This window comes from Syzygium oleosum, unplaced genomic scaffold, assembly GCF_021117445.2.
Source record: "Syzygium oleosum isolate NSW1041296 unplaced genomic scaffold, Sole_v2.1 Sole_v2.12, whole genome shotgun sequence".
In the NCBI taxonomy this organism is placed as follows: Eukaryota; Viridiplantae; Streptophyta; class Magnoliopsida; order Myrtales; family Myrtaceae; genus Syzygium; species Syzygium oleosum.
This window is the reverse complement of record NW_026607496.1, coordinates 5,573,215-5,589,574: the sequence shown is the minus strand read 5'-3', so window position 1 is coordinate 5,589,574 and position 16,360 is coordinate 5,573,215. Positions and strand designations below refer to the sequence as shown.

Sequence of the window (16,360 nt, the reverse complement as noted above, 5' to 3'; positions counted from 1 at the left end):
TCATCTTAATATGACAAGTACATTTGAAGAGTCGAAATCGAACTCGGTCTCTCACCAATTGTTCGTCGACCATCACTCGCCCCTTCAGTCGCAATTCTTCGCTTGCTTTCTCTTGAATCCAGCGGAATATCTGCAATGACAAGGTAGCTTTCTTTCTGGCTCAAAACATGAGATTTGCAAGGAAGATTGGGTACGAAGAAGGCAAAGTTCTGTCGGTCGAAAACAACATGAACCGTCCTAAAAAAACTAGAGCAATATTGGCATTAGAAAGAAGCTTTGCTTTCATACTCAATGAGATAAAGGCTCGTAAGAAAGATCGGGTACGACGAAGCAAATTTCATAGGCGCATATGAATCCGATACATATTGATCTGATGTGAGCTCTACATGATCTGATGACCGAGATCATCTAGGCTCGTGCATCGATAAACCCAGAAAATATCTTTACGAAATAAGCGAGGAGGCTTACGAATTACAAACCCCCAAAAAAAATTCCTCAAGCTTGTCATTATCAAGGAGCATCTTGTAATGGACTTAAAGCCTATTTGGTGGGTTAGGTGAGGAGTTAATGTTGCGATATTAGGTGAAGTTTGAACATAGTGTTTGCACACGAAAGTTAGGTGCTCCAAAAAAAAAAAACCCTTTTTCGCACTAGGGAAAATATCAATCTTTTAGGAATGGCAGCTTATGAAGACAATGAGTGGTGGCAATTTCATTGGCCTATATGGACTATAGTTGTAATTTGTAGAGATTTTTGGAAGCTACAAGACATAAGGAGGTGTTGACTGATTTATGGACATGTACATAAAATTGACATACCACTTGTCCTTATTCGAGAATACGAGATGTTGGAGGCGGGAGGGGCACGTACGTTGCCCTTAACGCTAATGGTACATCGAAACCATTCAGATATCGATTCCTTATGCTGTGTATATGAGGAGATTTCGATTGGCGACGCGAAGCATGACAGCTACATATGATTCTTTCAAAGGACTAGTCAAATCGACTAACAATCTAAGGGGTCATCTTTGCTTTCCAAGCACAAGAGGAGTCGAGGAACTCTATCGAATGCACGGCGATAGGAATACAGATATCAGGACTTTCCTATGCACCCTCCTATCTAAACACACTTTCACAGTCCTTTATGGACTTATGCATGTCCTTTATGAACTTAGCATGACTAGTTACGTCCTCACTGTTTTTGGAGATTTCATGCGACTTTCGCCGCTTCTTAACGTGTGATTGGATCGATCCCAAAATTGAATGTAAACACAGTGCTCTTGCATCCGAAAGAGAAACCCGACAAGAACGAGGTACTCAAAGTCGGGATCGCATTCGCAGCCCAAATCTGCGAATGGGCTTCTTCACAACCGGATTGACCATGGTGACACAATTCAACTCAATTTCTTTTACCTTAGAAAAAAACCACAAAAAAACTCCTGACTATATCCATTAACATTTTTTTTTGTGACATCGGAAACTCCAAACAATGCCCACTTTGACACATTTTTTATAAACTTTTTCTTGTGACATAAAAATCCGCAAACTTTTACCTATGTTACATATTTACCTTCCATCAATGTTCCGTTTAGATGATTTTTCAATCAAAGTAACGTTGATTTTATTTCACTTAAGTCTTGTGATGGCCATGTCAACACTGTTTACTTTATATCATTCATGTAGGTATATTTTTAATGGTTTTCATTTAACAAAAAGTAAACGTGCCACATAGATACAAATTCAAATTTTTGTGTCACAAATTTTTTTTTACGGTAAATGTGCTACAGTAGACAGTTTAGGATTTTTTGTGACTTTTACCCTTTACCTTACAAAGTTTAATGTTTTTTTTGTTTGGCTTTTTACTATTTTTTTGGACCACTCGAGCCGTCTAACTTCAGAGTGGTATGTTTTGCTTTGGTAACTATCGACACCGACCAACTTTTACTATCAACGAGTCATGAGCTCGATCGAGTATATATAGTAAAGTCCGGTAAGAGAGGTCATCGATGAACGAGGCAATCGACTTGGAGAAATCGATAGACCGTCAATAGAGTTGTCGACGGCGAATACGGTGGCCCTTATCGGTCGACAGAATTCATCGATGGTCCATTATTGCAAACGGTATAGGTTGAAAGTATCTCCGAACCGAATCACAAATGCCCCCAATGTTTGCTAAAGTCGAACGGCCCGGCCTAGATGTTTCACAAGAGCATCATGGCCTCAGCCCCGGCCCATCTGATGAGGTCGAGTTATCATGAATGCATATAGTGCGTACGACATGCTACGCGATGGTACTACGTGAAGAAGGTAAGATCTCTTAAAACTCATATGTGGATTGAATCGTATGCACATAACACTAATCGAGCTACGATAAAAAGTAAACAAAACATCTCTTATTTGGGCCGTCGAAAATCAAAACGATACCGAGGGGGAAAGACTTATCGAATGACCTATAAATCATGTGAAATTAATATCGTCTCAATTATTAATTATATGGGTCTAGAAAATTATTAGGTAAAGTTTTTTTTTTTTTCCATTTTTGGGTGACATTTTTTAAGTATAATAAGAAAGAGAGATGAACAAACTGGTACATTTGTGACAGTTTTACCATTCGTTAGTTTTTGTTAAGTAGGATTAATACCTTAAAAAGTCACAAATTGATACACCTGTAACAAATAGAGGATAAACCAAACTGGTATACTTATCAACTGTCACGTGTCATCCAATTCATCAACTTTGTCAAAAGTATACTAATTTGAGGGTTTTTTTTTCGTGGTATTAACTCATAAACAAAAATATCTTTTATTTGGGCTGTCGAAAATCAAAACGATATCGAGGGGGAAAAACTTTTCGATATAAATCATGTGAAATTAATATCGTCTCAATTATTAATTATACGGGGCTAGAAAATTTATTAGGTAACGCCTTTTCTTTTTTCTTTCGAATTTTGGGTGACATTTTTGAAGCATAATAAGAAAGAGAGACATGACACTAGCAACGTAACGCCTAAGTTCGTGCGCACGTTTGAATAGAGCCTCCTCCATCTTCGTACAGATTTCCCGCTCCTTCCCTTCGATGCTGCTGCCACCGTGAAATCCCAAAGCTCAGAAGCAGCGCTCCAATGGAAGAAACCCTTCCGCAGCGCTGACCACGAACCTCCCTCCGTCCTCCGCCGCCGTCGCCGCCGCCGCCGCCGCCTTCCGTCGACCATGAAAGCGGTTCGCAAGCCCAGGAAGCCCGATTCGCCGCCCAAGGTACGGTCAGGGGCGACGACGCCGGAGGAACGCCCCGTTTTTCCCGTCTTCTTTTTTGTTGCGGGGGGAATCGGATTCGAGCTGGTGCGGGTGGGTGCTTGATTGGTTGTTGGTTTTTGGATGCGGCGATTTTTTGCAGCTGCTCCTGCGAGAGATCGTCGGATTGACCGCGAGGAACGCGAGCGGGCTCGCGGGGATCGCGCCCGCCAAGAGTTGCGTCTACGTGGCCGGCTGCGTGGCCGTGGTCTACGACGTGGCGTCCGGCGCGCAGTCGCACCTCGTGGTCTCGCATCGGGCGCCCAGGCCACTGAGCTGCGTCGCGGTTTCGCACGACGGCCGGTTCGTCGCGGCCGGAGAGGTCTGTTTTCCTTCCCCCTGAGGTTTGGCTGCTGGAAAGTGCAAATCTGGGACCTGAATGTTCAAGTCGTCTGATGGTTTTTGGCTTTTGTTGACTTGTATGGTGATTGCATTGCGAATGTCGACTGTTGTGAATGTGTAAGTATGAATGTTAGATGCTGCAATGCAATTTTGTGGAGGTTAAGATGTAAAATAGGTATGACAAAGAAGTGTTAATCTTGATTCAGCTGGAGTGCTTTCTTGCTTGTTTTACTTCAGTGAAGTAGGGGGAGGCCAGAGATGAAGGGGATAATTGTCGTGAACTCATTGCACCTATAAAATTCATGTATATGTGCATAGCTATAGAGAAAGTTGGTACGCCTCGCATGCTTCCTCGAATCAGAATTGACAATGTTAGCCACGATATGTTGTTTAACACGAGACAGAGTGAGGAACACGTACGCACTTATTTGAATTCCGAAAGCCATAATGTACCACGTGGCCTCGTGTTCTCTCCAATGTAATGTAACTGGTTAGGTCTAACGTAGCTTTGGTGGTAATTTGATCGAGTATACTTCTTGGCACCTACACCATGCATCTCATGTGGTTTTGCAGTCGGGGAATCAACCTTCGGTGCTGTTGTGGGACTGCGCAAATATGACATTTGTATCTGAAATGAAAGGTCATTTTCATGGAGTTGCATGCATTGCTTTCTCTCCTGATGGTTAGTGTGGAGCACATCATTTGACAATGAGTCTATTCAGTACTTGATATATTTAAGTGTTACAGGATTTTCTTTCTTGCTTTAAATTAGGGAAGCATCTCGTCTCAGTTGGAGGTTATATCTATTTCTGGGACTGGCAGAGTGGAAGATTGGCAACAAAGGTTAAAGCTAGTTCATCTTGTTCTGCCATTGCATCTGTTACCTTTTCCTCGGATGCAAAGTATATTCTGACAGCTGGAAATAAGCATTTGAAGATGTGGTCAGTTGCTTTGTCTCCCCGTACGCGCTTTAACGGCGAGGCAGATACGCGAGTGCTGCAGGGAAAGCCTCTTAATCTTGGTCTTCAGAGAGGACAGTCATTTGTATCAGTAACATCCCCCATCGCAATCAATCACCAACCAGCCAATGATAGATTTCTTATCTATGCATTGACTGAAGCAGGTCTGAATAGCAACTTGATCAATCATACCTGTCAAGTATATTTGATATTTGCCTGAATTATTGATTATATCTTCTTCCAATCATCTACTCTCAGGTGTCTTGTGCCTTATTCATTCTGGTTCCCTAAGAAATTTGGTGGATTTGAAGGTATTGTGGGTGTTCAATGTGATCATCATTTGCAGGAGAAAATCTTTTAGGTTTCCGATCTACAAAGATTGGAATAGTCCCTGCCATAGCTTGTAATTGATTATTAACTCAAAGCAGCAAGGATGGAGATATAGATGCAGAGCAATTACTAGTTTTGGATGAATGCCTAGCTGTGGGCCTTCTGATGTGCTCCTCTTGCTCTGCAGTTGTTACTGATCGTTTCATATGTTTCATTCTCAGGTTAAAAAAGCTTTTGCCCTGTCTGCATCAGACAGGCTAATTGCCTGTGGATGCAGTAATGGATTAGTACAACTGGTTTCCGTGGAGACCCTAGAATATGCTGGGACATTGTCATACTCAATGTCCCAAAAATACCATATTGAGATGGAGAATTACTATACTAAACCCAACCAAAAGGATTCTAAAGTCGTAGAAGCACTTCCAGATGCAGTTGCTTGTCAGTTCTCAACATCTGAAAAGCTTGGTAATAATAAGCATTTCATATCCATAGTTTTTCTAACATAATTACCCATGTCCACCCAGAATAATGGTGGAATTTTTTTAGTGGTTGTCTATGGAGATCGCAGCATCTATATATGGGATTTTGATGACACCAATAAGGTGATATAGCCTTGTACCTTAACTCAAAGTCCATAATGTCTTTTCCTCAATTATGTGTTTCAGTTATCGCGCTGTCATTTTTACGTCAATTGACACTTATGAAAACTTAATCCAGTGAGGCAATGCTCTCTCCTGTTTCAGGCTTCCAGGTGCTGTGTGCTTGTTTCACATTCTGCATGTATATGGGATATCAAGAATCTTTGCTGTGAAAACGAGCATGATCCTACTCTTGCATGTGTTGCTAGAGGCTGCTCTGGTGGAGTTTCCTTTGCAACATGCTCAGCTGATGGTACTATTAGGTTATGGGATTTCCTGTTGGAACCTAATTTACCGAAAGATGCTGCAAGCCGCAATTCCTTAGTTTCACATTTAGGTAAATTATCAACCCTTTTGCATGCACACTTAAGCTTTCATATTGAGCCTCCTCTCCATGCTTATCCATCCAAACTAGCTAAATTTTCTACCTACCATTCTCTTATCTCATTCTGTTTTGCTATAGCAAGTGCTGGAATTTTTGTTCGTGATACCATAGAGCCGGGCATTAGTGCTCATGGATTTCGGTCAATGACGGTCAGTTCAGATGGGCAGTACCTGGCTGCTGGTGATTGTGATGGAAATATTCATATCTATAATTTATATACTTCTGAATACACATGTCTTAAGGTAAACTCAGGATGCTCAACATGATTTTAGGGTTCTGGTAGAAAAATATACACAGAGAAGCATTGCATTCCCAAACATCATGCTTACACATTGAAATTGCCTCTTTGGCAGGGCGCCCATGATGCAGAAATCCTTTCCTTATGCTTTAGCTCATTAGGTAAGAAGAATAGCATTTCCGAAGGAGTCAAAGACAAGAACTACTTTCTTGCTTCAGGGGGACGTGATCGGGTTATCCACCTTTATGACGTCGAAAGGTTTATGCCAACTTTGGTGCTTGTTAGCTTGGCTTTTGTAATATCCTTGTTTGTAAACCTTCTTTTATTCAGGAATTTCGATCATCTTGAAAGCATTGATGACCATTCAGCTGCCGTGACATCAGTTAAGCTCATCAGTGGTAATGGCAAGCTACTAAGCTGCAGTGCCGATAGGTAGGTCGGCAGATTATATTAAAATAAGAGAACAGGATCATTAATTAATATATTTTTCATACTCTGTCCTCTATAATGCTGAGTCCTTTTGGTTTTCATGTGTTGATCCTATACTTCATGGGGTGGCATTTTGAGTGACTCTAATTTGTCAATCACGCTGTCACTAACTCAAAAATGATGGGTTTTACTAAACTTTGTTGTCTTGTGTGGCCTGATGTGATTAATATTGTAGAAATTTTTTTGTGTTCTTTGTGCTATGTTGTTACAACTTTCTTTGCCATTACATGCACACTTATACAGGAAACTCGATTCTCCCTTTTACCACAGGTCGCTGGTATTCCGTGACATTGTAGTAGCAGATGGCAGTTATAAGATCTCATATGGTCATCGCCAGATGGCATCTAATGGAACTGTTTATGATATGGCTCTAGATCGATCTGAGGAGGTTGCAGTGACTGTCGGACAGGTATGTAATATCTTCAAATTTCCATTTAGATGTGCCTTGGACGGGTAGCCATATTTTGCATTCATCATCTTCTGTCTTCACGACTTTTAACAGTAGATCCATTTTATATAGTATCTGAACTCCACAAGCAAAGTTCTCTTTTTCTGTTCATGACTGCTAATGACGGCAAACTTGTATTTGCTTTGCAGGATAAGAAGATAAATACTTTTGATATAGCATCTGGGAAGCTTATAAGATCTTTCAAGCAAGATAGAGATGGTGGAGACCCTATCAAGGTGAGTTGCAAATGATTATCAAGGCATTGTTTGCCATACAAAGCCTTATCACGAGTACTAATTTCTTTTGCAGGTTTTCATGGATCCAAGCTGCAATTACCTGGTTTGTTCCTATTCTGACAAGTCAATGCGCATGTATGATTTCAATAGCGGGGAGATGGTTATACAAGCTGCGGGTCATGGGGAAGTAGTAACTGGCGTCATTTTCCTACCTGACTGCGAGCACATAATATCTGTGAGTTCACTATCCAGCTGAATCTTATAAACTTGTGTACTCTTAAGCAAATGATTCGGTGAGTTTCTATTGAGCTAAATTTAATAGCAAATACATGCTTCGATCTCTTTAGTCTGTTACAAAGGTAAGCCTTTTTTTGCATTAAGAAACTACATCAAGGAGGTATTCATAACTCCCAATTTCATGGCTCATATGGATAGTGTCTTCTATCTCAAACAATTACTCAACGTCATTATCATAAGAAAGATGCAATTGTTTCATGCAGCTATATGCTTAAATAAATACAAAATCAACTTTTTAGGGGGGGGCTTAGAAACTGTTCCATTTCACCTGATCAATTGCTGAAGACTTTCAGGTTGCCTGTGGTGCTGTTTGTTGCTGCAGCAGCAGTTCTATGCATGCTAAGACTAAAGAAAAATTTGTCCACTCTTTTATCTTGAATATGTAGATATGCTTATCAGTCAGGTATGCTGTTTGAGCACTATCATATACAAAGAGGCACTGTTTAGATTGGATGTTTCAGCTGGATGGATACAATCGGCTTCCTTCAGCACTTGGAACTAAATACTCCATGCAGGGAAACAGTCTCTCTTGTTAATTTTCTTGGTGTGGTCTACTTATTACAATGTGTGACATGCTCAAACATCTGCAGTGGCATGCATGTGTGAGCACACAAGAAGATGAGATTAGGACAGTCACGTTAGTTTGTGCAGGTTGCTCTTTTGTTTTTTTTTTTTCTTGGTTTTGTTGCACTAATCTATATATTGTGCTTAGGTAGGTGGAGATGGGTGTATCTTTGTTTGGCAAGTACCCAGTGCCTTTTCCTGCAAGATGCTGCAGGGAATAAAAGCAAACTCCGACCAGCTAAGTCCAAGAAGCTTGGTCCCACCAACAGCTTTTCATCGAATGATATATTGTGACAAGGAAGAAAACCAGCTTAGCATCAATTCGCAAGAGATGTGGTTCCATACTTCCAAACAAGTTAGAGGCACACTTGATCTTAGAGGTAGTCCTCAAGGGACCTCAACTTTTAGTTTTAGCATTTCAAGACTACCAAAATGGGCACAAGCCAAAGTATCGAGCTCCGGAAGTCCAAAGATTGCTCCATCTCAGGTAGCTTATGATCCAAAGTAATCTTTTATTCTAATTTGCAATGATAGAGATATGTCAGCCATCCTATTTGTCATGCCTGTCACAAAGTTTTTGTTGTTGTGTGAAAAGAATAAGTAGGAATTTTAGCCCATGCACTTTTAGCCGTTGCATGACGGCTAATTGTTGATGGTGAAGGAGAAAATTATAAAATTCATCATTCAACTCTTTGGTTACTTTTAGTCATGTTGTTTATTGCACTTCAAAAAAAAAATAAAACAATTTTTTTGTCTAAAAAGAACAAAGGGAAAAGCTACAATGATACTAAGCGATCATGACATGGCACTTCTTCTGTTTGATTGGTGGCTCGTTGCTTGAACTTTTCATCAACTTTTCCATGGATAACAGGGTGATCAAATAGAAGAGTAGATTTAGTTGACAAATTAAAAGTTGGGTACCTCGCGTAAAGTAGGAAAAAGATTTTATAAGAGAAGAAAAAGTAAATTGCTCGTGCAGGTATCCTTAGAAATACGAGTGCCAGAAAAACTTGTCTGCATACTCTCCTTATGAAGAATAAAGGCTGTTATTATTCCCCTAACCAAGTAGCCTCAATTTATTTATTTATTTTTAAAATCCACTAAGTGATGCTTCTCATATATGAACAAAAAATATCTTTCTTTTTGTTCTTGATTGTCAGGAGCCCAGTCTTGCATTCCAGGATATTAAAACTCCAAAGAAAAGTGACATTGGGGAGAGTTGGTCCTGTATCACAAATAAATCGGGAGGCACACATACTAGCAACTGCCAAAGCTCAGCATTATCACAAAAAAGCAACAGGTATTGGTTACCCATACTCTTCAACTATGTCTGTTCTTCTGTATTTGCTCATGCCCATGTGTTTCATTATGCTTTAGACTGGACAGGCGTTGGCACACTATTTATACTGTCTGCATGGACTTCAAAAATTCACCCGAAGCATGGAAGCAGAAAGATGAAACGATTCCAGTTCTTGCTTTCTGTAAGGCCAAATTTGTTGCTTGTCATTTCTTGAAGTGTTTTTTCCTGAACAATGAAATGTTGTAGCTCAGAGAACTTATTCAAAATCCTTGATGAAACCAAGTTTGTTCTGTTGCCTGAACAGTGTTAGACATATCAATGGCGTACTGATCAGCAGATAGCTGCCTGCAAATAATTATTAACATTATTTTATTGCCAACTATAACCTCCATTAAATAGGGCACACATTCACTTTCTATTGTGTCACTTTGAAGGTTTTACAGATTTCCTTAACATACAATGTTTCAACGTTAGGTGATGCAATGCTTATATACCTTCAAAATTGTTGGCATTGATGTCTCTCAAATTCTTGGTCGTGTCAAACTAGAGAAATAGAAATGGACTGTGGCTCCCATCCTCTTCAAGGAACTCACTGACCGGAAGTTGTAAATGTGCAGATTGCCTAATCAATTGTCTTGGCTGTAGTATTTTGGTTATCTATTGAGTAAAACTTTCATGGCTCATACATAATTCAGTCTTTCAATGGGTTGTTCACATTGAATGATATAGAGTTGGAGATTATATATCTGTCGACAACTTCCATCACTCATACATCATGTGTGGCTTTTCTGCATTGGCTACGCAGCTTCAAAGCAACTTAGTACTCGATTGCTATTTGCTACAAATTGCTACTCCATAAGAAACTTATTAACTGAGATCTTCCGCTAGCAGCAATACTGATCATATCCATCATATGTCCGTACATTTTTCAGTCCAGGACATCGGAAAGCAACCAACAAGTAGTAAACTTCTAGCAGGATCCTGTGCACCGATCTTTGAGGAGCATTCACTTCGGTGAGTTAATCTTGTCATTGACAAGAAAAACTAACTTGAATCTTCCAAAAGCAATTATTATTTGGAATGCAAAAGTTAAGTCTGATGAATTCGCATTGCATGAGATTACATTGGGCAGGGCATATTATGATGAGTCAGAGCAGTCATACGATGTGAAAGTTGAGAATGAGAAGCAGGAAGCTGCAAGTAGTTACACCTCCCAGAGTGAGAGTGACCACAATGAATCATGTCACAGGGAAGCTGCTGATCATGGTTCAGAGCAGCCATGTGCAGACAGAACGGTAAAAGAGTTGCAGGAGAAAGGCAACAATTTTAACTGCTGCGAGAAGTATGAAGACAATACGTTGTTTGACCAGCACTTTGCTAGCTTATCAGCAACTTCAAAGGTTACAACTACAACTCTACTCTCTTTTTGGGTGAAGAACTATATTGCTACTCTAGTGTTTGAGATATGGCTTTACTATTTTTTCTTTGAAAGACCATCCTGTAGTCTCTGCAATGCACTATCTCCACTCATGCCCCTATTCAGCAACTACTCTACCTCTTATGCCGGTTTATCTCTAGTGACACTAAAAGTTGTGAGAAGTGTATGTTCAGGGCTGTTCACAGTTCATTGTTTAATATATGGGGCTGTTATAGAGGCGAAAGAAGGTTGTGTTTGTTCATCTCACGAGCTTGCTCATAAACCTTGATCCTGGAGAACTTGGCCATTTTTTGGAAATTCTATTTTCTATTCTCTTCGCTCTCTGGCACAGACACAGCACAGCCTGTAATATTTTTTATGTCGGCTCCTGGAAAGCTATGTCATTTAGCTTAATCATATTCTATTAAGATTTGTTAAATTGTTGTGATCACAAAACAACTCAATCGAATCTCGAATATAAGGGTCCACTCCCACAAGGCACTGATGTTAAAATAATTTTATGTAACAATATAGATAGAAAAAAGGGAACCGTCAGCAAGGAGAAGATATTCTGCCCGGTATGTCATGCAGCGGAGGTATGTTGAAGATTGGAAGAGCTTTGATTCTCTATGTGAAGAATTAGACAATAAACACTCATACAGTGTCGTGGAAGAAGCTAACCTCGATAGCAATGACATATCGAAGTCAACTTGCAACATGATGAAGGAACTGACTATGGGAGAACCTTGTCATCAGGTGTGTTCATGTGATTTTTGACTTTCTATATGATAGCAACCTTGATTTTGGCTTTCTTATAATAAATCTTGACTTTTATTGACTTGAAATTAGAAGAAAGAATAAAATTGATGCAATCTTTGGCTGGCCACATAAAGCACAACAAATAAATTAAGAAAAACCACGAAAGATTAAGAAGGGCAAACATGATTTAAGTATTACAAAATACTTAACCATTTTAATTCACTGTTACATTATTTAGTTTTTTTTTTGGTAAAAATTATTTAGTTAATTATGCCCAAACATAGGCTTAAGTTAATCATGGTGAACTGAATTTGAAATCGGTTTTTTATAGGCATAAGCCTTTTTTTGTGGATTAACTTATATGGACTTGCATAATGCTGACCTATATTTGGTTTAGAATTAAGTCCCTCATTGGGAGACATGCAAAGAATCTCGGGTTATTGTAAAAACATTGGCAGGAGTTGGTGTACAAGGTTAGATAACTTGGTGAAACTTTACTCTGTAGGGCATGCAGTAGGGGTTAGTTCTGCTTTCTTTTGGACAAATGAATTTTCGGTTATCACTAAAAGACGTTGGATGTTCATTTCGTTAAAATTTCAGAATGACATCAAAGTACAACATTATTAATTTTATATACTTATGGCAATTGCAGGCAATGAAGAACACAGAGAATCTAATAATCTCATCTTCTTGCTTGCCTAGTGAACCAACAATAGTTGAGTCCACAGAGGAAAGAAAGCACAAGAAATCTCCTCATGATAAAAAAGGAGTGAAGGAAAAAATCAGTGAATGCAGCAAGGCATTACTAAACTTGGAGAGTGCCACGGACACTTTAACGCACTTAATTACTGATTTGATGTCAATGGCTTCTGAAGAAGAGCTTCTGAAGGGATCTGGAGCAGGGTTATACAACCAGGCTGCAGAATTGCTTCCAACGATTGCACAAAAAGTCGACACTCTTGCCAGATTATTGCGGTTGGGCAGCAACCATTCAATTGTCAGAAATTGAATGCAATACAAGGTACAAATGTCGTGCGTTTTATCAACTCATTAGGCTAATAGCTGATTCAGAAGCTCACACTTTCTTACCTACCTTGGGGAAGATATGCACAGTGTCTTGTAGAGAATGAACTATTTTCAACTCCTAGGTGGTATGTTGCATCCTGATCAATAGTGGCTGGCATGGAAGCTTCTTACTGATGCAAGCCTAATCACCCTTGAGATACTTAATAAGTTGATATGCAATTTCAATTGCATCTACAGCAGTCACTTTGGCTAAGAAGCGCACGAAGACCTAAAGTCAGGGCTCAATATCTCACCATTAGGTTTCTCTACCCCCCAAAGATACGTTCAGCACAATGGCTAGTTCAAGGCAAAGATCGGGGTCCGAGACCGATTCGATTATCACAAAGAGGGCCCACATCATGGAGATGGAGTTGAAGAAGATGAAAAATGAGATGACAGAAGTGCGGAATGGATCACTAGACAAAAAACGACCCGATGGCTGGAGTAGTGAAAAAAATAAATTTACGCATTTAGGAATTTGTAAATGTACAGAAAAAAGCAGTTACAGGTTAACAAAAGTAGGGAATTTTGAATCTTTTTCAGATCAGTACATTAACAAATGCCTTCATTGATTCTCTCACTTACTTTCCAGTTGATCGAGCTTTAGTGTATCTCATCTCTTGGGCATTATCATACCCAAGTCCTTTATGCCTGTTGCAAGAAGTAATCCGTCACATTACTTCACCATTCGTCTGAGTTCTGGTCCAAATTGGCACTCAAATTCCCTTTCCTGTACAGGCCTTGAAAAAGAAAATCCAATATGCTGTTGTCATTATACCTTGTAAATTGTAGTTCAACTCATGTAACTTGGTTCCTTTTGAGATTGTACCCTATTCGATCTTTTATACTTGCCATGCACCTTGTGCCATTGTTTCATTAGCTATGATATGCTGTTGTTGCATCGCCATATGATATTTTAATTACAGGACAGTGTCTAGCCTCCAGTTTAGTATATGACACAACTCCTTTTCCTTTTAGAACTGCATCAGAAGGGTCAGGACATATGATATGTTTTGTCCTAACTAAAAGAAAACCAATCCTTGCACAACCAGATCAGTTCATCTGCAGAAAGGATCTGTTCAACAAGTTGAGTTGGACCAGAACTCAGATGAATGGTGAAGTAATGCGACGGATTACTTCTTGTGACATGCGTGAAGGACTTGAGTATGATAATCCTTGCACACCCAGATCAGTTCCTGTGCAGAAAGGATCTGGTCAACAAGTCTCCTCTAGGACATTCGTTGGATTTTTTAAGGAAGAAAATTTGGCAATTTTCAATGCACTGACTGTTCTCCTGTTATGTGTAATCAAGTTTTGAACATTTTAATGACTCACTAACGCGATTCACGGTGGAATTCCGAGGCCTAAATCTCCAAAATGTTGCCCAGGCCCATGTCGTGGCCCGTTACTTCCGACCCTCTCCATTTGACAGCTACCCACTAATCCGAACTTTTGGAGCGACAAACGATGATCCTACTGCACTGAAATCAACAGCAAGATGGGCTCCATCTCTAGGAGAATTATCCCAAGAAAAAAGAGGGAGTGAGAAACTGGACTTCTTTTCCTTGTCTGAACACTCCTTCCGGTTCATGTTACCTATCCTGTCATAATTCATCTGTCTCTCCACTTTAACAACAAAAAGAGAAGGGGAAAAAAACATAAAGCAGGCAAAAAAGAGAGAGGAAGAAAAGCAAAAGACCATCTTTTCCTTTTCCCATCCCGTCAACTTTAGCCAAAAAAAGATAACCATTTCTGAATGATGATGATTTTCATGCAATGACTCCCAATTAAAAAAACAACACCGGCCTCCTCCTCCTCTCCCTTTTTTCCTTGAAAATATCAAAGGCATGTCATCTACGAAAGCTAATAAGAATAGCATTAATCAAACACAACCCTAATAAGCTAAGCACTTAGCAACGAGCATGCTCGGAGATCTTTGCCCTAACATTTTGTAAATCCCTAAGACGGTATGCCTGAGAATTGTAGCAGTGTGCTCTTTGTCTTGCTTTAGCAACATATGCCCAAACCCTAGAAATTCCCTTTTCTTGGGATTCCTTCACTCTATAATCATCAGGCTATGAAACCCATGAGAGGCAGAGCACCCATGATAAGTCCTGCCACATGTGAGCCTAATTGTCCCATGAGTGTCATTGTTTTTGGACGGTTTATGCCTCTCTAGAGAGGCAAATATAGGGACTAAGGCATTATTTGTACCTCCATCCAACCCTTACAAGTAAGTAATAAGTAGGTAGCTAATTTTTCCGGTATGAACTGCTAAACTAGCATTACATTTGCTAATTAAAACTTGTAAATCGTATACGCACGCATATTGTGCTTCAAGAAATAAGCCCGCCTTAAGTTGGACTTTCGGGCCGTTTATTTGCTTCCCCCATTCAATTGTAAGTTCCACATTTCAAGCATATGCAAAGCTTACCCACAAGTCACATGCCAGGGGTACTAATTCCCATCTACTAAATGAAGCTTTCAAGCTTTTTGGATGGACTTGTCCACACACGACTGATCTGGAGTCTGAAATTGGAATGATCTTTGCAAGGCTGAACTGAACTAATTACATAACCACACTATTCTTGATTTCTTGGGAAATATATATAATGAAAAAAGGAAGCCACTGATTTATACATATCGTGTGGTGGTGGGGTAAAAAGAGGACTCAATTATATTTGTGCTTTTGCATTCATTTCTCCTTACCTAATGATGGCTTTGCTTTTCTGCTTTTATTTAAAGTCCAGACAAGCATTTTCACAAGGGCTCTCTCTCTCTCTCTCTCTCTCTCTCTCTCTCTCTCTCTCTCTCTCTCTCTAAACCCAAATAATGAAGGAAAAGACAATTTGGTAGATTACACCAGCTTCATTAGACTAGAGAGAGAGAGAGAGAGAGAGAGAGAGAGAGGGAGAGAGCTTAGGGCTTGGGAGGTCTTCATATGTTGCTGCTAGGGTTTTGTGGAGTTATGGGGGAGATAATTATGAAAACGGGAGGGTCATAAGGACAACATTATTGTCGGATATAATGGCTACGGCGAAATTTGTGGAATCTATCGAGGGTTGCGCATGTTCTATCCCTTAGCATTATTTGATGGGCACTGAGAGCTGCTTTGTTCTTCTGTTCCCTCGAGCAAATGTTAATCTCCACGTTCATTCCTCGTAATCTAATGATAAAAGTATGATCTTTGAATGGCCCCCAAAAGATGCTCTCTCTTGCCCACTTCGTTCCTTTTCTTCCTCTCTTTTTTTTTCAAGTTTCATTTTCTTTTTTCGTGGGTCTGAAGATGTGAGGACTTTGGATGCCTGGGATTGATTATAATCACATGTTTTTTTTTTCTGGTTTTTCCACTCAATACAGGCATTTCGTTTAAAAAGTAAATAATGCATAAACTGATTCGACATACTTTTATGAGGCGGTTGAACATAATTCACTTGATTATAAAAAAAAACTCCAACGGGGTGCATTACTACTATCGAGACCCGAAACAAGTGGAGAGATGATCACTAGGATAAGCTGAGAGACAATTAATTGTATTCGCCCTAAATTGCCAGCTGCAACAACGACATTTCCAAACTGAAAGCAATAATTAGAGAGTAGATGT

The 16,360-nt window shown here is 39.7% G+C and overlaps 1 protein-coding gene across 7 annotated transcripts; it reads left to right on the top strand.

The window, feature by feature from the left end:
* The first annotated feature begins 3,028 nt into the window (after window positions 1-3,028).
* LOC115672345 (uncharacterized) lies at window positions 3,029-13,336 on the top strand. Of its 7 annotated transcripts, none has more exons than XM_056316322.1 (22): window positions 3,029-3,253; window positions 3,393-3,611; window positions 4,205-4,313; window positions 4,404-4,754; window positions 4,849-4,901; window positions 5,142-5,385; window positions 5,467-5,522; window positions 5,664-5,895; window positions 6,022-6,185; window positions 6,297-6,439; window positions 6,512-6,613; window positions 6,941-7,079; window positions 7,268-7,354; window positions 7,428-7,589; window positions 8,364-8,702; window positions 9,376-9,515; window positions 9,593-9,696; window positions 10,448-10,529; window positions 10,648-10,915; window positions 11,467-11,688; window positions 12,344-12,712; window positions 13,017-13,336. In XM_056316322.1, exons 1-21 carry the CDS (start codon window positions 3,209-3,211, stop codon window positions 12,698-12,700), a joined length of 3,618 nt encoding a protein of 1,205 aa, XP_056172297.1. In that variant the 5' UTR covers window positions 3,029-3,208; the 3' UTR covers window positions 12,701-12,712; window positions 13,017-13,336. The 7 variants fall into 7 exon arrangements, with proteins under 7 accessions (XP_056172297.1, XP_056172295.1, XP_056172294.1 ...); XM_056316320.1 differs by having other exon boundaries at window positions 12,958-13,336; XM_056316319.1 differs by having other exon boundaries at window positions 12,955-13,336.
* Window positions 13,337-16,360: the final 3,024 nt, after the last annotated feature.